The sequence below is a fragment of the Anopheles cruzii genome, chromosome 2 (genome assembly GCF_943734635.1).
Source record: "Anopheles cruzii chromosome 2, idAnoCruzAS_RS32_06, whole genome shotgun sequence".
NCBI classification, from domain to species: Eukaryota; Metazoa; Arthropoda; class Insecta; order Diptera; family Culicidae; genus Anopheles; species Anopheles cruzii.
This window is the reverse complement of record NC_069144.1, coordinates 29,652,621-29,674,661: the sequence shown is the minus strand read 5'-3', so window position 1 is coordinate 29,674,661 and position 22,041 is coordinate 29,652,621. Positions and strand designations below refer to the sequence as shown.

General features: G+C 49.5%; 1 protein-coding gene across 1 annotated transcript in view; it reads left to right on the top strand.

Annotated features, from left to right (window-relative positions):
* LOC128278818 (uncharacterized) overlaps positions 1–21,698 on the top strand; it is a 48,578-nt gene extending 26,880 nt beyond the window's left edge. Inside the window, exons 2-5 of the mRNA XM_053017544.1 lie at positions 3,730–3,944; positions 4,020–4,787; positions 19,066–19,204; positions 21,541–21,698. Coding sequence (XP_052873504.1) covers positions 3,730–3,944; positions 4,020–4,787; positions 19,066–19,204; positions 21,541–21,698 — 1,280 coding nt within the window. The remainder of the gene's footprint in view (positions 1–3,729; positions 3,945–4,019; positions 4,788–19,065; positions 19,205–21,540) is intronic.
* Positions 21,699–22,041: the final 343 nt, after the last annotated feature.

Genomic DNA, 22,041 nt, shown 5'->3' with positions numbered 1-22,041 from the left:
TTATTATCCATCCTTCACACTGATTGCAAAGTACACAAGTGTTTGTGTGTCTGTAAACATATAAAATCAACTCTCTTCTCGTGGGTTTAAGGGTAAACGCTCTCGACACACACGACACGACACACATCATCATCAGCAGCTTGGCTTGTTTACAAAATGTATGAGCTCTTGACGTTGGCCATGTTTGTGTCGCGGGAAGCTAGGGAATTCCATAAACTCAATTGCACCCGCAGACCTCGACCTCGAGGATAAAGGGAGTTACTTTTTTCTTGTTGTTATAAAGTCGCTCAATATTGTGCTGGGCTGCAAATAGATACAATATGTCCAATTGAATCGAACAATGTGATAACATTGTGGTTAGTACATTATATTGACGCTCGGATGATGACTGTAACTAGTGGTTGGTAATTCAATTAGAACTCGGAATCTATTATGTTTTACGTTGTTGCACGAAGTGGAGTGGAAATTGTATATTTTGCAATACACTCCCTAATGACTTGAGTCTATAGCAGTTAGCGAAACAAGGTTTAGTTCAAGCAAACAGAAAGAAAATTTAACTTTACACTCAATCAATAATTAATCACAAACTTCGATTAACTCATGGACATTAAAATTCTGCCTTTTAAGCCGTGCAGATTCAGCCCACCAAACACTTCTCTAGTGTGAAACGATGTTCTTTTCCCAAAATCCATGCTATCGCGCTCACACAATATTGTCAAACGGTGTGGTTTTGTCACTTTTTACAGTCCTCAGGTATTAATTCTGTTTAATAACGTAGGATCTTCCCAGCAACTCTAGGGTTCATCAATCCAGGGGATAACCTTAATATCACCTTCCCCGGCGGAACTGCATGACTTCGTGTGGCTGTGTGAAATCTTGACCAATACGAAGTTTCGGTAGGCTTTCGGGTAAACACGACCCAGAAAGGTGGAAAAAATGCTTCCCTAGACCATAATGCGCTTGCGATTTGCTTCTTAATGTTGAATTAGGATGCTTGTGGGAGAAAAGTTCTCATATCTGCCCAGAGCACCTTTTCCTAGAACAAGGGAGATAAAATATAATTCTTTTTTTCGAATAGGCTTATTACGGATCGGAAACTTTTTGAAAATAAGGCCAGATTTGCATGCATCATTCAGATTACGTCGATTGGCATACCCAGAAGACACTTCTTTGGTTTCTGATTGAAGGTTTTGGTGAATGACGAATACAAAAGAGGATTTTTAGAGCGAGAGGTTGCGTTTATCAATTCGTTTCGCTGTTGATTTTTTACGCCCAGCAGCTTAAGTACGATAAACGCGACCTTCATTTCCATAAACATTGGTTATTTAGTCGAATACCGAGCCAAGGCTAATGTTAGTTCAACATTTAAAAGAGCTGTTCAAATAGAAGTATCGGTAACCACTGTGTGTAATTTAATTAAATGGTCTATTGTATCTATGTTACGGTTTATTTTGATTTCAAACCAATTTTACAAATGGAAAACCAAATGTTTTGGCTGGACGTTTTATGAAAGATAATTTCGTTATTGAGGTTATAAGATCGAACCGGAACGTAATTTTCTGCTAATACTTATGCGTTCTCGTTCAGCTTCTGGTATGCTAAACGATCGCTTATAATTTTCTGCGTAATACTAACGTAATTTTCTGCTAATACTTATGCGTTCTCGTTCAGCTTCTGGTATGCTAAACGATCGCTTATAAATTTCAGTTTAGAGAAACTTCAAAGAGAAAAAATAAAAAAAAACAAATTTCCAAAAGACAAAGTTTTTCCGCAGCAACTTTCTACATTGAACTACCTTCTCTTGAACCGATTGACCAAAAAAAAAAAGTCACGTCGGTGGCCGATGTGCAACGATTCGACAAACAAGCAGCGAACGAGCGGCAATCGAGACTCCTGATCGATTTTATTATCCCCGACCCACACCGGCCACACTAATTCATTTCATTTGGCAAGACTTTTGGCACCGCACCGTCGGCGGCGGCCTGACCTTCCTGTCCGAATCCGGGGCGGCAGGTTGATTCGATCCGACGGCCCAATGTCTGCCAATATCCGATCCGATCATCTAATTTCAAAGCCCCTCGAAACCACAACCACTCCCCCGGGGGTCCTCCAGGCGACCACCCTGCTCAGGATCTGGGCAGTCCGGGGACTCCTCTATTTCTACATTTTGCCGTCAATTTGCCGTCTGCGGTCGTTAGAGATTTTATAAGAGAAAGAATCAACCGCCCAGTGGTAAGAGAAATCCGCTGAAAGTCGCTGATGCCAACAGGGAGCTCCCACAAGGTCGCTCCCAATAGTTTGGCCCCGACCTCGGGGACTTTGAGACGGATTTGGATGATAAAACAGAGCGAGAGAGAGAGCCCGCGCGGGCTTCAAAATAAATTCGATTTTTTATGATCCGCAACCGGGCCACGAGCGCCTGGCGCTCCGTCCGATGCGCGATTATCTCCGGCCGATTGTCGTATCTGAGAATCCCCGAGAGATGCGACCAAATAAATAGCGGCACGTCTCGGTGGAGCCTTTATAGGCTACGGGGGGCTGGGGAACTATTGCAGACCAAATCTTTTTCCAGCCACTCACCCCACGGGGCTCTGGGCTCTGGGCGCAACAGCAACAGGACAATGCGGACCGACCACCGTTTCTGGTCCGCTGGTCGTCTCAAATGAGCCATTAAATTTCGTTACGCCTACGTTGGGGCTCGTGGCCGCCAGAGGTCGCTTTTTGCGTGCGAATCACATTCGGGTGAATGAAAATTAATTTAAGCGAAAGACCGGTTTCCGGATCCGGTGCTGGGTGCCCCCTCGGGCTGGGTATTTTATTTTAATTTTCAACTCCTCCCCGTAATCCAACCGCGGCCCGGCAAGAGGGCGCGAAGGGCCAAAATAATTACGATGGAGTTGTTGCTTGCCGACGCCGACGGTGGTTCGCCTGAACAGAGCGAGCGAGAGAGAGAACGAGAGAGACGATTCCGGTTCCGGCCGTGTGCTGACCATGTGCTTCTTGGGCGACGGGGGACCCATTATGGGTGACGAGATGTTTGCACGAGAACAGCGCCAGGGTCAGGGTCAGGGATTGTTTGGTTTAAGTTTAAGATACGTAAATCAAACAAATGGAAACAATTTGCTGACGTCGGTCGGTCGCTTACGGGGACCTAGCCCGCCCGGGGCTAGGCTCCTGGTTCCATCAACAACATATACTAATACTAGTGTGCGGGAATCACGGAAATGCCAACGACAGCTGAACTCACACGCGGTGACCGGAAATGAATCAATTTACTCGTTTGCTTGGCCTAGCACCCGGACATGAAAGAACACACAGGACATAGCGGCCAAAACCGGGGCCAGGACAGCACCGTTAACTGGCCTGGGTCTGGGACCGGGCCATTTGCGTGCTGATTGTTGTTCTATCACTGCCACCGGTCGGAGGTCGGATACCGATACCTCAAGACAGGCGGCTCAAGATCAACCGCCGTGTGCTGTGATTGTTTGTCTGTGCGACCCCAGTTTTGTGTGTGTAGACAGACAGGCCACACCAGCCCACACAGCAGGGAGGCGCGCTCGGGTGTGCTAATCAAATATACGGCCATCCCGAGGGTGGCCCGTAATTGGGCTTTGTTGGAGATCTCCAACCCGCACGCCGCTCGAATATCGTTCTCAATTTCATGCTCAGTAATTCTATTAATCGTATGTGTGTGTGTGTCTTTTCCTCTGTCCCTCTCTTTTCCGCCAGTTTCCTACATTGTCCTCGGGCTGGAGAGCGTGCACATTAAGGTGCCGATGGCGGTGCCACTCGGGACGAGTGCGACCCTCGTCTGCGAGTGCGACCTGTCGGACGAGGACCTCTACTCGGTCAAGTGGTACAAGGGGAAGCACGAGTTCTTCCGCTACACCTCGAAGGAGATACCGTCGATCAAGATCTTCCCGAAGGCCGGCATCAGCGTGAACGTAAGTGAACCGGGAACCGCCGGCCTTGCCCCGAACTCCGTTTTCATCTCTTTCTGTGCGCTCTTCCCTTGCCAGGTGAACCTCTCCAACGCCAGCCATCTGGTGCTGGACGGTATCGAGCCGCTGAGCAGTGGCCGGTACAGCTGCGAGATAACCGAGGCGGCCCCGTCCTTCCACACGAAGATTGCCACCCGGACGATGCACGTGGTCGACCTGCCAGCCGGTGGTCCCCGAATCGAGGACATGAAGTCCTACTACGGAGCCGACGAGTTCCTGGAGGTGAAGTGCATCGCCGGCGCGTCACTGCCGGCGGCCAAACTAACGTGGCTAATCAACGACCGGCCGCTCCTGCAGCCGCTGGTGGCCCCGTCGCGGTTGGAGTCCGTCACGCTGCCGGCCAGCGCCACCGAGGCCACCGAGCTTTCCAGCCCCGCCAGCAGTGCGGACAACCTTAGCAATAGTAGCAAGCGTATCGGTAAGAAAAAGGTGCCAGTGAAGTCTTCCTCCCAGCAGCAGCAGGAGCCGTCGGAGCCGGCCCCGGGGGAGGGTGAAGAGAGCTCCAGCACAAGGCCACGGCGAATGGCGCTGGCAGCGTCCCACGCAAACGGGATGCTTGGTCCGGTGGCTCCAACGTCGAGCTTCAACCTCGACGTTGGGCCGGTGGCCACGGACACGGTCGGGAGGCGCTCGCTGCTCAGCATCGCGACGAGGGCCGGCAACACATCGGTGGCCGCCGGCAGTGAAACGCGAAAGGTCACGACGACAAGCCAGCGCTACGAGATCTCCGTGTCGCACCTGAAGCTGCTGCTCGAGCATGGCCACTTTCAGATGGGAAAGCTGAAGGTAGGTGGAGGATACTTTTGTAGTTGTCATATCGTTCTTACTTTGAGTAATCATACAGTATTTTTAATGATTTTTGATCCCTTCCGTCAGTTGTGCGGTCACTTCGAACTGGTTTGGGAACATTTGGGAACATCACTGATAAGACGTTCTCTGCTGTGCTCTGCTGTTTTTTACCAATTCTTTCGTGGTTTTTGAGTGCGTTGCGCGGTAACGTTGGTGGCACCCGCGTCGGCTTCCTGGAAAGACACTTAATTCGCTATTTCGCCTGCATATACGTGTGGTTCGCCTGCGGTTTCCGTGAAATTAGTGGCGTAGCTTCGGGCGTTTGTGCTTCGCGTCTTGTTGTGCAGCAATGGCCGTCTGTGGGGTCTGCTCGCTACAAATTGACGGCGATTCCGTTAACTGCAGTGGTTGGCAGCTGGGAGTACCGTGTAATCGACGATTTCACCCTGAGTGTCTGAAGCTGAGTAAATCTTGTGTGAAGAAGCTGCAAGCCATGCAGAACCTCAGATGGTTTTGTGAACCGTGCCGCCAAGATGTTTTCGCGCCCAGCTGGTCTCCATCTGGTGAGCTCTCACGCCTCCTTGATGAGAAGATCGGCAAACTGTGGAATGAGATCGAGCTTAAGCTCTCTCACTTACCTCATCCAGGCGTGAGTTCACCTGCATCCATCTCATCTGTTTCACGTCGCGTCGCCGCTTCATCGGAAACCACCATTACAAACAACGCCACACTCACAGCTGAGCTCACTTCACCACAGTCGGCTGCTCCTGCCTGCTCGGCCGTACGACCTGTGTCCACCACTACGCCGACCTTGACGAAGAGGAAGGAGTCGATCGTGGCCGGTAGTGCATCAAAACCCAGTGTTGAAGCGCTGTTAGAAAGCTCAGATGGCTCCACTTCATCTACCAGAACACACATCAACACATCCTCAAAAACCTCCAATGCCAGTTGCGTCTCTCGCTCTGCTGGAAATCGCACGCGCACTTCGCACTCCTCACCGCAGACGGTTGCTCCTGTGTCCACCAATACACCGGCCTGGACGAAGAGGCAAGATTCGATCGTGACTTTGACTGCAACAACACCCGGTGTTGGTGCGCAGCCTGTCTTAGCCAGCACTGTTGCTGATTACGTTCACGGCCGCGCGAGTACGTCGAGCACTATCACTACACAACACGCTTCGCCGCAGGCGGTGGCCCCACCATTGGACGGACCAGCCGCGCCTACCACTACTTTGAATGACAGCTGCCTGGATGTTCGGACAAAGAAACAAACAGCTACTCGGCATGCCGATAATACACTGGATACACGGAATCACTCGCTGCAGTTTGGTACCGGGTCACTGCCTACTGGCTCCGGCATTGAAGACTGCCTTGTAGTGAGGAGGTTTTGGTTGTATTTGTCGGGCTTTAAACCGTCCTGCACTGATAACGTAGTGGCATCCTTCGTCAGAACACGGCTCTCCACCGAGGATGTAGTGGTGCATCGGTTGACGAAAGCCGGGGCCAGCACGGATGGCCTCTCATTTGTCTCGTTCAAAATCCGTTTACCAATACACCTGCGGGCCGTTGCGCTATCTGCTTCCATGTGGCCGTCGGCTCTGCGTTTTGGCGAGTTTGTACACCATCCGGCCTCGATTGTTAACGTCCCTCGCCTAACATCTTCTGTCGATACGCCTCAGGCTGCCTCATTGCGTGATGGGGCTCCGCCACTCTGCCTGCCTGCTGTGCAGCACGGCTCGCCCGCATAGCGGTGTATTGGGCCGGTTGCTTCATCTTCCCGTTCTGGTTCCTGCACGTTATACTACCAAAACGCACGTGGATTGCGGTCGAAGTCGTCGGAAGTATGGCTGGCCTCGTCGGTTTTTAATTGCGATGTCCTGGTACTGACCGAAACTTGGCTTGATTCATCGTTGCCGTCCAGCCTCTTCTTCAACGCCGACGATTATCACGTATTTCGCTGCGATCGCTCCGCGGTAAACAGCACCAAATCGAGGGGCGGCGGTGTTCTGATTGCGTGCTCCTCGAAACTTCAAGCAGCGCAAATCGCCGTTACTCAGCGCACACTGGAGATGGTATGGGTATCAATCTCACCGCCCACTGGTTTGCGTATCTTCCTCGGCGCTATCTACATACCACCGGATTTATCATCAGATGAGGATACTCTCGAGTCACTCTCCGAATGCGTGAGTGACATTGCTGCAAAAGCTTCGGCGAGTGATGTCATAATTCTTCTTGGGGACTTTAATCAGCCATCGCTAACTTGGACACCGGCTCCTACTACTTCTGCCGTCCCCTCGTCGCACTTTTTCCCGGTTTCGCGGGTACAGCCGAATACAAACTCGGCATTCCTATCGATGTTGCTGCAATCTCAGCTTCAGCAGCATAACGGCGTGGCTAATCACATGGGCAGGATGTTAGACTTAGTGCTTGCTAACTCGACTTGCTCACAGTCCTTGACCGTGGAGCCGGCGGTCTCTGCGCTGGTGAACATTGACCCCTACCACCCGCCGTTAGCGCTAACGCTTTTATTACCTCGTAGTGTATCTAAACCTAAGAACCCCTCCGATCCTTTTCCCTTCAACTACCGTAAGACGGACTACAATCGATTGGGTGAGATCCTTTCCCGAGTCGACTGGTCTTTTTTTTCCTCCTGTAAATCTGTCGACTTGGCCGTGTCTCAGTTTAACAACATCATAGTCTCCTCCCTCAATTCCTGTACCCCCCGTTTTAAACCTTCCTCTGGCCCAGCTTGGGCGGACCGCACGTTACGAAGCTTGCGTAGGGATAGAAATAGGGCGCAGCGTGCTTATCACAGCTGTCGCTCGCCATTCAACAAACGGCTGTTCAAGTACGCTATGAGTGCCTATAGAATTTACAACGCGGCTCGTTACCGTTCCTATGTTGACCGTCTGCAATCCCGCCTTCGCTCCCACCCTAAGTCCTTCTGGCGTTTCGTCGGTGCTCGCAGAGGCTCTGGCTGTCTGCCTAGCGCTATGTATTTGAACGACACCGTTGCCGACAACCCTGCGGACATCTGCTCCCTATTTGCCAGACATTTTGGTGGGTTGTTCGCGGAACCGCTGTCCTCAGCGGCTAGCCTTGAGCCAGGCCTCTCCTACACACCTGAGGGTGTGGTCAATGTTGCCGAACTGCCAATTGACGTGGATCTCGTCGAGAAGGCGCTCTCCGATCTTCGTGTCTCCTTCGCCCCTGACCCGGATGGCATTCCGGCCTCTGTGTTTAAGCAGTGCGCCTCATCCCTGGCTTCTCCTCTCGCGATGTTGTTTGAATTATCGCTTTCCACAAGGACCTTTCCTGCGGCATGGAAGAAGGCGCATATGATCCCCGTCTTTAAAAAGAATGACAAAGCGTGCGTTGCCAATTACCGTGGAATCTCCATTTTGTGCAACTGCAGTAAAATCTTTGAGTCTGTCATTCGTCCATCCTTCTTTTGGGCAGTTAGCGCGTGGTTGAGCCCGCACCAGCATGGCTTCGTGCCTAAAAGATCCACTGTAACTAACCTGTTGGAATTCGTTTCACTTACGGTTGCTGAACTGGATCGCGGGGGCCAAATGGATGCGATATACACCGATTTCAGGGCTGCCTTTGATCGCGTGCCTCACGCTCTCCTTCTTGCTAAGCTAGGGAAGCTCGGTGTCGCTCCGGCTTTGCTTGAATGGATTGAGTCGTTTCTTTCGGAGCGTTCCTGTTGTGTTCGCATTGGTTCTAATCTCTCCAAGGACTTTGGCTGCACTTCGGGAGTCCCGCAAGGTAGTGTCCTTTCTCCCCTTCTGTTTATCCTCTTTATTAATGATATTACCACCATCCTCCAACCCTCTGGCTATCTGCTCTACGCCGATGACTTGAAAATATTCTTTCCCATCAATAGTATTTCCGACTGTTTGTCTCTCCAGAATGTGCTAGACGCCGTCTGCCTCTGGTGCTCTTCTAACCATCTTCTCCTGTCACCTGAGAAATGCTCTGTCATTTCCTTTTCTAGATCCCCCTCTCCTATCTCCCACACTTACTATATCTTGACTGCCCCTCTCACCCGTGTTTCCGTTGTTAAAGACCTTGGGGTGACGCTTGATTCGAAACTAACCTTCTCTGTACACGTTGAGGCAGTATGCAGCAAAGCATTTAAGTTACTCGGGTTGATTAGGTCCCTCTCCCGTGAGTTTCCCAGCATCGACTGCCTCATATCCCTCTTTTGTTGCCTGGTTCGCTCAGGACTAGAGTACGCGTGCATTGTCTGGGACCCTTCCTGCAATGTGCATTCCAATGCGCTCGAGCAGGTTCAGAGGAGCTTCACTCGAATGGTGTTTTGTCGGCAGCTGGGGTATAGGTACCCGGATCTTCCACCTTACCAGATCCGCTGTCGTCAACTGGGCCTCCTGTCCTTAGTGGATAGACGGTGTGTAGCGCAAAATTTGTTCATTGGTGGGCTGCTGCTGAGTACCATTGACGATCCTGCCCTCCTCTCCCGCCTTCCTCTGTATATCCCATCACGCTCCTTACGGCGCCGTGATTGCTTCCTGATTCCCTTTCGTCGAACTCGTTATGGCTCCTCTGACCCCTTCCTCCGTTGTCTCCTTGCCTTTAATAATTCCTACTGTTTCTTTGACTTTCACCTTCCTCTAAAGTCCTTTAGACGCGCCCTTCTACAATCCCTTTACCCCGTCTAGGTGTTGTTAATTCTGCCTCACACGGGTTTCGCTCGACATTGTTGTCCGTTTTGCTCTCCCTTCCTCTCAACTGTTTCCACTCTACTCCTTAGTTTTTAAGCAATTCCTGTATAGCTTTAAGCAACCAGGTTTAATAAATATTAAATATTAAATATTAAATATTAAATATTTGGGAAATAGGAAAAGTTTGCCTATCAAAGCGACGCGATATCGCTAAATGTCTGTTTGGACGCATCCAGGAACCACGTCTGACACGAACATTACACAACTATTTGGTCTTTCCGAAAACGTTTTTCCGTTCATATGAAGAAAAAGCAAGGCTCAAAGATCGGGTAACTTAAATGAATAACCGTCATAAAACAATTACTGAAATTAGCCAAACTTTGGTCCACTTTTGTTACATTCATTCATTGACATTAGTTGGTTTATAATCCGCCACAGTCACAGGATACTCAGACGTTTAGCAAATGCAAGCTTAATGCAAGTCTGCTGTCTAAATTTGGGGGCATTTTTATATTTGAAAGTTCACGGGTAACCTTTTTGAGAAATTCGCAGTTTACGTTATGTGTCAAAAAATGTTTCATTCGGGTGATATGTTCCATTGCCCCGAGAAAAAAAATTAAAACGAGGAATTATCGGACGGACAGGAGATAATGCACGGGTCTTAGAACTCAGGCACTTAGAACTCTTATGCACAACAAAACCTAGCATTCCGTAGACACGCATAATGATGTCCTGATAGTGCACAACAAGTGGCCTTTTATTTTACCAGGTCTAGAACTTGAGATTTAGAATGTTAAACAGATGGCTCTACTACTCAATTCGGACTTCCTAATTTTACTTTTTAGTCTGCAACCGATCTTTGAAAGGGTTAGACCATATCAACTTTCGTGCCGGAAAATGACAATTCGCGAGGTTCATTGCTTTTCTGCTGCCTGCTGAAAAAAACTGCAACAGAATCGCATCAAATGCTTGTCAAAACTTGTTTTTACAAGATCACAGTGCTTTAAGCGGTTTAATTTTTTTTAAATGGTGATTTTGAATTAACCAGCAAAGAGCGTCGGAGGACTCCAAAAAAGGACTTTCTGATAGAACAGACAGGCGTGGTGTATCACAAGCTCATAGAACCCGATGAAACCGTTAACTCAGATCGCTATTGACAACAAATGACAATTCAGTGGTTTCTGGTGCGCCATGGAGGCGCCAGGTGCTCCATGGCCTGGCGTCTCCATAACACACAAATCAAAATTGGTTCAGGATACTATCAAACCACTTGGATGGGAGCTGCTATTCCACTCCGCTGGAATGTCTTCGGCTCCGAAGGAAGCCGAAGACTCAGGCTCCTTAAACAATAAAAACAAAAGCAGACCCAAGTTGCTATCTTCGGGAACGCCGGGGGCTTTTGAGAACACAGAAGACAAAGTCTGATTAGCACGATCGACACGGTGTGATTAGTAAGAGGCGAACCAGCTCACGAGCAACAGACGAACACTTAACTTGGAAAATTACGAAGTCACTATTTCACGCGAAACTCTATCAAATGCGAGAAGGTTAGTCTATACGGATCTAATCGGGACGAAGCCAACCTGCGAAGACATATCATTTGGAGCAGGACTGAAGACGCTTAGGAACAAGTAATCCAAGTAATTTGCTACATACACAATGGATGGTAATGCCACGATAGTTTTTCCCACACTCTTTATCGCCGTCCTTATGGATGGGAAGTATTCTAGGCAAAGGAAAATAGTATCTTTAGATGATGCCTTACTAATGGCAGAGGGAATATTTTTAGGGCTCGGGATATATGACAGCTTCAACTCTTTAGCTGCATTGATGATCATTCACATTCAGAAAAGGTTGGTGAAGCCGAGCTTGACAGATAATTGATCGTTGCGAATATGTCAACCCCGCAAACTCCCAAACCATAATAAAGAATAGCCTAGAACAAACTGAACTTCCTACGGAAGCTCGGGAAACTCTACCCACGGAAACATTCCGGAAGAGCTAACAAAACTCTGCCCAAGAAAACGGAAACGAAGCTAGTCAGTCGGTTGTGAACACACACATGACACACGATATAAGCTGCGAGGCAAAATTAATAAAAAACATTGACCAAAAGGCGTGACCTGATGTGACTTTGATCATTAAAGTAGAAACGACTACCTACTTTGACAGCTGTCAAATTGAAACTTATTGCTAATGGAAATTAATGCAAGATTCTTGCCAACTTACTAGTGACCAATAATCGTCGGCCCTTCGGCTCTATAATTAGTCATTTGCCAAATCCACTACCGACTTCTTAGACCGTGTATAAGTCAACTGGAAAGCGTACAGTTAACCGTTACTCCTAGCTAATCGATCTTTTCTTTTCTTTCGAGGGAAGCGTGCAAAAAGGTTCCACAATCTACGGCGACCATTTCGTGTGCAATCAGAGAGGTATCAGAGAAGGTGTTGGCCGGCCAGTCCCAGCCGCGGGTATCGCTTTTTCCAAGAAACTCAGCCCTGGACCTACGGCCCGTAACTTCGCCCCAGCAGCGGTGGCCAATAATTTATGGCCGCCTCGCTTTCCCAAAACGTTATCTACGTTCCGCCGTTACACTTCTGCGGACCTGGAAGGGCATTAATTTCCATCCATTTCGCTTTCGCCAGTTTATTACTCTCATTATCTGACACCATCGTGGCTCCCCCAGTGCCGTGCCTCGTTGCTGGTGTCTGTTTTTCTTGGTTAATTAGGAACCGGATTAGCGGCGGAAGGGCGGGGCCGGACAGAATTGGAACGCCCAATTTAGAGTCTTTCGAATCCCTTCGACAAATTGAACCTTTTATCGGCCGGCGCTGGGCCGTCTAAGCGAAATAGGTTTTGCTAACCCGTGGCCGGCTAGCTGAATAATTGAGCAGCAATATCGGCGCTGGCTGACGAAATACACCGAGTTCGATAAAATATGCGCCCAGCTCCACCTCGTCCTTGTTGGGTTTTTTTTGATTATTTTCTTCAACTTCCGAACACCCGAAACACGGCCCCGCGGCAGATTTCGCGGAACAGTTTCAAACATTACCTTCCGGTCGCAGCAGCAGCAGACCGGAACGCTCGCACCGATGCGGCGGACGGCGGTATGACGGGGTGCGAAAATCATGTCGCTTCCGGGTTTGAAAAGGAAAGTTTCCGTTCCGTTCCGGAACGTGTTTCCGGGGGTATGTGTGTGTGTGTGTCGGTTAATAGGAAGTTGTTTAAATTTTGCATTCGGCTAATTGGAAATATTTCAAGCCGAGCGAAATGTTTCACGCGCACAGTCCGCGGAATTAATAACAGGAGAGCACGGCGATGGGTTCATTAGCTACGCGGAATCCCCGGCAGTGGGTGGGAAGATAACGATGGATCGGAGGGGATTAACGGGCCGTGGGGTGAATCTGGCACGTTTGATTGATGGCTTGTTATCCGAAATAATTGCATTCATTTTTCCATCAAGCAAATCGCGGGCTAAGCGTCCCGAAGTCCCGTGAAATCGTGACCATATTATAAAAGGAAATCCGGACCCCTAATCCACGTCCGAGCGCGGTTCGGTCCGGACTTGGGCGATAAACTCTCGTCTACCACTCCGGGACGTGGGGACACGACCGGAGAAGGCGCGAGAGGAATTGTCATGTTCCGCACGTCCGCGACGAGCTGGTGACGGTTGCTGGGCCTTTGTTTTTCGTGGAACTAAACATTTGGGACCTGCGGGAGCACCGAAGAAGTTAGCACCATTACCTGTGGGCGCGCTCCGCGGGACACCGCGGGTGCTAATGAAAGCCAGGTGGAGCCGAGTGTGGGGCCGGGCGGGGGTCGCCCACTCACTGAAAAGTAAACATGTCGCGTTAGAAATTGAATCCGAAAGCCCGCCAGCCGGTACGGTCTTCTGGCCGCACGACTTCTGGCGCAACTTGCAACTCTGCGGACGGACTGCGGACGTCGTCGTGCGCGCAGGAGTCGGAACCTGGACGGTGGACGGCCCAGCCCCGCCGATCGGGGACGTATGAATGATTCATGAGCGCGCGCGCGTCAAACTTTCAGCACCCGAAAAAGTTGCCGAAAATTCGATTCCAGCTCGCGGGGCCCCGGGAATCGGGCCCAAAATCCTCGTGCATCGTGCCCCCACGCGGGCCAGCTTTCTGATTTAACTTTTCCATCTTTCTCAAAGCGACTTTTTTCCTGTGCACCCTGCCCGGGCTCTGGCCTCCTTCGGGCCTGCACGCCTGCCCGGGGCGGGAAATTTATTTCTATGAATGTGCAGCGGACCGAGAGCCGGCGCAAACATTTTTCCCGCGTCTGCTGTGTTCCCGGGTGGCCGGGCCGACCCCGAGGGGGAGGCGATCTCGAACTCTGGTAGGTCGGGGAAAATGAATTATTGGAATTTTATTTGAAAATCATTCACCAATCGATTGCCGGGAGGGCCCGGGAATTAGAACGTGGCGCCGGTTGCCAGGTGGGGCCGGAGGGGGTTGGGAAGGGTTGAGCCTTGCGGCGGCCGGACCAGCAAATGGCACACCAGAATCGATATAAAAAGCATACAAAATAAAGTTCGCCCCGGTTGCCCCGCGCGGTTTTACCTACGCCGCCACCCGGAACTTCAGCCACCGGAAGGAAAGAAGAAAAGCAACATCAATACGCTTTTCCGATCGTCCACCCGCCCCCGTGTGTGTGTGTGTGTGAAAGCCGGCACAATATTAAATAAAACAAAAAACGTGACCCAGAACCGATTAACAAACACACACACGGCTTGGGCACTCGGTGAGTGCCATTCGCGGGTCCTTTTTTGTGATCGTTTTTGACCAATTCCAATGGTCCCACAGTGCCCCGAAGGGGGTCTTCGTGTGTGTGTGTGTGTGTGTGTGTGTGTGTGTGTGTGTGGCCGAGGGAGAATAAATAATATTTCTCCCTTTACAATTTATTCGGCCCCGTCAGAGGAGCGCACGTGCGCGGTCGGGTAATAATGATGGCGGGAGTATTGGGCCGCCAGTTCGAATCGAATGAAAAATGCTTTCCAATGAGCATAAAATCGGCATCAGGACCGGTGCCACCCTCCCACCCACCTGGTCAACAACCACGGCACACAAAAAAAGGAAAAGGCCAATGCGCTTGTGTTTATCACCTTCCCTGCGTGCGACGAACTCGGGCCCCACATTACGCCCGGCGTCGAAGGCGCTGTTTGCTTGATCTCTATGGTGCTACCCGCGCCGGCGGGGGCTGCGGCGGGGTCGGGTGAAATTTCGCGCCGCGAGAACGCGAAAATTCCGCTGTTTTCTTCTGCGGCAGTCAATAAAATGCGAATCCCGACACATTCATATTTTCGCCCTTTCGCACACACTCTGCAATCGCCCATTTTGGCAACAGCACTTTTGAGGCGACCAACAGGAAAAACGCTTCTTAACATCAAACGCAGGACGCAGGACGATGTGCTGGGGCTCGCTTTTACAACTTACACACTGCTGGTGCTGTTGCGTCTTTCGGCCAAATGCTACACTGGGCGGCAGCCGAAACATTACGATTGCTCCCCAATTCTGTTACTTCTTCGATCCATATGGTCTATAGTTGGGGAAGATTTTCAACGCGCAGCAAAGTTGTCGAAGAAGTAGGTGTTCAGGAGCAACTGACGCGCTTTGTTGCCACTTACTCGGTGAACACTACACTTACTCGGTGAACACTACGTGTCCAGAGGTTTCTCAACTGTTTCAGAGTCGGCTAGCTATTCTTTGTTGTGCTTTTGGAGCTGTCAGTGAGACAGGGTTCTTTTTATTCCTGCTGTTGACGAGTGTAACGCTGCTGTGTATGTGTACAGAAACTTGTAACTGAGAAACTGAGCTCAAGAAGTCTACGGCGAGCGGATCTGGCGATTGGTAACTATCAGCGAGGATTCCGAAGAGGAAAGTCTACCACTAATCAGATCTTCACTATGTTCACTATCAGATTGAATACAATACCTATCACCTCTTTATTGCCAGAATAAAATTGTATGCAATCATGACTAGTTTTGGAATACCGACCAGACTTGTAATGACCCTGACCAACGTCGCAAGCTAGGAGAAGGTGGTTGGAAAGCTCTCCAATGCCTTCGTTACCACCAAGGGATTGCGCCAATGGGATGGCCTAGCCTGCCTCCGCTTCGCGCTGGAGCACTGTCGCGATCCATCTGAGACTCTGGAGTCTTCAGACCTCAAGTCCAGCCTATGCGTAGACATTGTAGGTCGAAGGCTCTCCGATTTAGCTCACATAGGAATTGGGCGACCTGTGAACAATCTCGGTCCGCAGACAAACGAAAACAAGACCAAATTCATTACGGTGTCACCGCACTATGGGGAAAAGGCGGTCATAAGTCAACTTTAAAGCTGAGGGTTTTAGTTATATTAGCCTATAATAAATAAGTTATCTATGACAAATCCGAATGTTTAGTCTTCCAGATTCCGAGAATGCATTTGTCAAAGTCGAAAACGTGATAAAAACGGCTCTTTTAAACCAACTTTTATTAGCAACTCTAACGCGATCGTTAGCACTGTTCTGTAATGTACCTATATTATACATTATTCGAAAGGTAATGAATCCTTCTTTCATATGAAAATCTCAAACAGGCATTACAATTAAAGTTTAGGTAATTTTAAACTATTTCCAGTGTGTTTTGCTTGCATATGCTTGCCAATTCATCCACTAGGATTGAAAAAACACCTCCTGATGCAGAAGGAGGCGCCTGGTCTCTATGTTGCATAAGATTTACGCATTTGCAGAGGATTATGCATTAAAACATTTTGGTGTAATGCAGATGACATAGCTCAGACGTTTAGATTGTGCATTAAAAGGTTTTAGTGTCATTCAAATTGCATAGCTCAGGCGTTTAAGACCCTTAAAATAACGAAAAAAGCTTATTTATTATACTTGGATCCTTGTATTACACATAAAAAGTTGAATTTAATCAAAACACATGCAAAGAAAATAAAAATGTTGAAAATAGTCCATAGCTTCTTCTTAAAAACAAATCAGTCCGCCTTTCCCATACAAATTCCGCAGCGAGCTTTTGTTTTCTTTATTCAATGATCGTCTCTTTTTCGTACGATTAACAATTGACGGTCACCTAACTGACATTTACATGTCTCTTGGTCAGTGTGGCAATGCATGTACTGTTTCTTGCCTTCAAAGTCAATGATTTTGTCATTTATTTTATTGTTTTCGTCTCAAATGGGATTAGACGAGCTATTTGTTTTAAGTGACACCTGTAAAGTGGTCATCAGGCTACGCAGCTCGTTGATTCGCTCAAAACAAACAAATGAATCAATTAGTTATTATCCCAATAGACACACATTTCCAACAGAGTTGAACGAGACGTTCAACTAATCCTGCAACCTCAGGTCCTATTGTGAATTGTTTGTCAAATCTTCGTTGAGCGTTTGTTCGTTAGTCGATATGAAAAGGTTTTTCCACAGTGCCACAAATCATATTTGGAGATAATTATCTCAACATTACTCGTGAAGCATTGCATGTAGTTTTCTGCGTTTTACTTCAATTTAACGTTCTCTACCTTAAAAAGGAACCTCCGGAGGTTGTCTAACCAAAACCACAATATTTGAAACAATCCGATCAATGCAAACCTTTGCGGTTATATTTTGTTGTCAGTCTACGGTGTGTGTGTGGATAGATTTAGTTTATTCAGATACCCGTCGCTCGTCCAGAGGACTTATGTGCTTGGATGGTTGATGGGTCCAGTGACACTTTGAGGTAAAATGTGCTTTGCTGCACAATCTCGTTGGTTGCATTGCTTCCGATACTGCCGTCAATCCAGCAACGGGCCATCGAAAGAGTCGATACCGGCCCGATACGGGGAATTTTCAAACCGCCAACCATAAACCGAGAAATGTTGATCAAACACTCCGGGTTTGTTGGTTCAATATTTCGCACCAGTCGAGGGAGTGGAATCGGTCAGGGCGGGGGCCGCTGCACCATGTTATCGAATTATCCCACCACCACCACGAGCCCGACTTCATTAGGACCATCACACTTTAATTGCAAAGTGGAGCGCTGGGTCTAGAAATAATGCAGAAAGCGGGAACACAACTAATTCATCGATGGTCTGATTTGCGGTTTGGCTTTTCCGACCGAAATCAATACCGCGCGGTTTGCGCTGTAATTGCACTGATTTGAGGTGAGCTGAAAGGATAATAATCGCGCCTGTGGGGCGTCCGAACGTGGGCTCGACGCCTCGTCGTTCCGTTAAGTCCACGTTCATTACCCACTTCAGGGCAGAGCACTGGGTGGAGCACTCTCTTCAAATGTTAGTTAGTGTCAATGGCAGAAGTTCCGAGCCACTTCCAAGACATTACGGCCATTATGCACGGCCAGCTGCCAGCAAGCAAGGCACTCCGTATGGATTATGAATCAGTGGGTTTCATAAAATGGTAGGAGATTTACAACTCCCAGGGTCCTCGAGATTAAGCGACTGCAATTTATGGAGATAAATCCTCCGTTCACCGGCTCCCGGCCCCGAAGGAATCCGGGTGCAGGACCTGTGGCGGTAACCTGTGGCACACCTCAAGCGGGTCGGGCGGGTCGTCGTCTGGGTCGTTGCCGTTGCGTTGCCCCCCAGCAAGGAGCGAAGCGCGCGCGCGCACTCACTAACGAGCGCACCGTTGGCAGTGAAATCAGGGCAAAAATAATTCTACCCCCAGCACAACACATCCTGCCAGTCAGCCAGCCAGCCAGGCAAAGGGTCCCGTCCAGAAGGTACGGGAGATAGCGCGAGCGCTAGTTTTTCCACTGCGACGACGGTCTCCGGTGGCCCCAACAGGTCTTGTAACATTGGCGCTGTTTAGGAAGCTCAATGCAAATTGCGTTTTCCCTGGGCGGTTTCGGTTCGGAGCCACCCGTCACGGACGTCCGTGGCCCTGTTGCAGACCGGGGGCCCGGTTTAAGGCCATCATCTCCGACCGCACCTCACGCTGACAGGCAAGGACCCGGACTGGCTGAACTGAGCGACGAGGACCACCGTGCCCTGGCCAGCTGCATATGCGGTACGCCATTATTTATTGCCCCAGTGTGCCACTGACACGTACCTTCGGGTGCAGACTGGCTTACTCCATCGCTGTCCCTCTCTCTCTCTCTCGCCGGCACACAGATGTGTCGTGTGTGTAATGTTTTTGATGTAAAGGGTTGCCGATGACAGATGACGATCAACTGGGGCGGGCCGGCTAACTAGATGCTGCTACACAGCCCAACACACAACCATTAATGTTTAACAACCTCGGCACAAAGGCCTGCTGACGAGTGTGTCTTGGCGAGTTCGCTTCGAATGCTCTGAATATCGATATGTCAACACGTTCCACAGCCACCACTCGACGGTGGCATGCCCAGTGGGGGAGCTGAATAAATAAGGTGCCCAGGATTCGCTTCCCGGGATTGATGTTGCGAGTTGCGGCTGCCTCCACTCGTCGGATTTTATCTCGTTACGACCATACACCACACCGATACGCGACCGACCGACTCGCACGATGAACTGAGCAAAAATATCCTGTTTCTTTTCCATTTCTTTTCATATGCCGCAAACACCCGCTGCCGTATGGAATGTGCCGCAGGTGGAGTGCATCGCGCGTATCTTCGATCTCTACGAGCGGACGGCAGTCGAGACGGCGGACGAGAACTATCCCCAGGTGCGGGTGCTCTCCAACAGTGACAACGGTGTGCACTTTTCCTTCATGAGCGACAAGGACGAAGGTGAGAGCCATTCTGCATCAGCAACCTCATAATCGGTAGCGTTTGTCGGGTGCGCGCAGTGCAATAATTGCTTCCCGCGCGCGGCTGCCGCTGAGTTTCTGCCGCATTTTTCCACATCCCCCTTTGTTGTGCCCCTTTGATCGCGTTTTACATCGTATCGTGCGGTTTCCCTCCGTTCACCCGACCGACACTCGAGTGCTCCGGTTATGCTCTACTCCTACTTCGGACTGAATGAGAAAATGACTAGACTGTTACGATTGCGTCAAGCTGCGATTTCTCCAGAGTCTCCAGGACCCTCCAGAGTTACGCCCAGAAGATACGAACAGTGCAGGGGTAGAGATAAAAGAAGCCACAGCTTCACCCTAGCGGATAATGGAGGCATGTCTGGATGCATTCTTATGTGAAGGAAAGTGTTCCTGGAAAGACTGTGATGCTCTTACTTTACTAGGGCCCGGGAGACTCAAAGGCAGCATAAACCTTAACCAGCCAAATTATTCTTCCCCGTTTTTTTCTGAATCCTCTGAAGCAACTTACATGCCGCACGGCGGGATAGCCTACATTCAGGCGTTTATGTGGAAAGCACTCAGTCAAGTAGTACAGTTGCGAAAGATAGCCCTATGTCTTCTTGTTATACAAAGCTGTTAGCGGCATTGGATATTAATACTTACGTCAGAATAGAATATGTTTCGTAGAAGCTCGGTAAACTATTTACACTTTCACGTCACACTTGTGACATTTTGTTGCCAGCACAGCTTCAGTCACTTGATTACCCTCAGCCCACGAGATGTCCCAAGAAACCGACACTTTCTCGGTACATCGCTACTTTGTAAGTGTTTCATTAGCACCGCCCTTGAAACACTGACGAATCGCTGCCTCGAACTCTGGTGCCTACGTCACTGTGCGCGTCATTTCCACGTTCCCGAAACCGTCGGTACCTTCGTTCGGCGAAGAGTAACTAGTGTTGTTCCAGGAACCGCGAACAGTTTGCTATTTTTTAAAAGTCACGTCCACGTCCAACTCGAAGCACAATTGTTCGCATGCAGAGTCACTGCTGAGCAGTGACAGGCATCGAAAGCCTTCGCCCGTTCGGGCCACAGGACAGTGTGTGAAAGTCGAAAAAATCTTTGCCGAGCGTCCCAAAAACCAAAGCAGCCGTGTGTAGCAGCCGTACGATTGATTCTTTTTACTCGGTGCGCTGTAAATGTGGTCACAAACGATCTCACTGACAGTCGACTGGTCGACATTGGCAAACTAGCGGCCCTGATGCCTGAAGAGCAGCACAAACGGCAACGAACCACGCGGGTGGACATTGTCGAAAAAAAAAAACGACCATTATCTGCACGTCTTCTGTTTAACGACGTGCTCGGACAGATTGGTCCACAAAAAGTCCGACGAACCGGCCGGTTGGTGCGGATGCGAAATGGCGTCGATATGGACCGGCTGGGCCAATCGAAACACAAACTGGCCAACGAAAAAAGGCCCCAATCGAAATGTGGTGGCTTTACGTTTTTGTGTCATCAAAGCGATGGTTAGTCACGGTGCGCCTCCATTAGTGTGCCGAAGCTGCCGAATTGCCACCAGCATTGCACACATTCGAGCAGTTTCTAAAAATAGCCGTCCGAACCGATTCAAAGTCCTCCAGGCGTTCCGCCCAAGGCGACCCAGTTCAGGGCGACGGTTGTTGTTGCCTCGGCTGGGCAGTTAATACCTAGTTGGTTCCAATAGTAGTTGCTCGTAGTAGGCACAGATGAGACCCCGCCAGTCGAATGGATGGGACCAATAGTAGGTGCAATCTGGTAGATAGGAAATGGAGTCCTCGTGTGCAGGATGATGTAACAACCATTAGGAACACACAGTTTGCGTCTTCCTCTGAACGGACAAATTAGGGACGTTCCCCAGTTATTCGAACGCTCGTAAAAGTTCTATTATCGGCTGTTCCATTTCCACAAGTAAACATTAAGCAGGGTACTACAGGAGTAGACGTCAAAAGTCGTTTAAGTTATTCCACCTCCTTCAAATCTATGCCTACCTGGATCAATGTCTGGACCGTACCTGGATCAATGTCTCCGCTTCGGACTAGGTCTGTGGACTCTGCTCCTTTCACCCGTTCGGAGCCACTATCTGGGTACTTCTGCACTTTGTCTACGTTGTTGGTCACATTTCCAAACATAAATTCAGTGCCTACTATGGATCCAATCGGCTACGATGACAACGTGTCACTTTTCTATGAGCGTTGACGGCTCTCTCTTTCTGTCCAATGTTTCTTGTCAAATTCACGTCAAGTCTTCGAATGATCGAATAAATAACTAATAAACATTTTGTCCCCTTTTCCGCAGCGTCCTCAACGGCAGCTCGTCACTCACCACCAACGCTGGGGTGGATCCTCGAAGGTGCGGCTCAGTTTGCGAGCTTCATCGCTTCGCGATCACCATTCCCGATGGCCTGCAGGACATCTTTACCCACCGTTTCGTTCGAGACTCGTTACTTTGGCTAACCACCACGTAGTGAGTGAAAGAGTGACAGGGTGAGAGAGAGGAAGAAAAAAAGAAAGAAAGAGAGAGAGAGATACAAAACGAGTAAAACCTGAAAAAGGCAATCAAACACATCCCGGTCCCAGCCCGGGGGAGGCCAGACAAGCCAGACGAGCCGCGCTGCTTTCATCTGAACGCTCAGATGATTTATTTTCCAATGAATCGAACAAAGTGTTGCCTCGAACTCGAAATGCGACATATAAATCCTTCTTGGCCCCCGAGTGAGCGAGCGGTGAGTGAGCTGTTTGACAAGTGGCTTGTTTACTTTTTGCTTATTACCGGCACAGGTCCCCCCGCCGGTGTCCC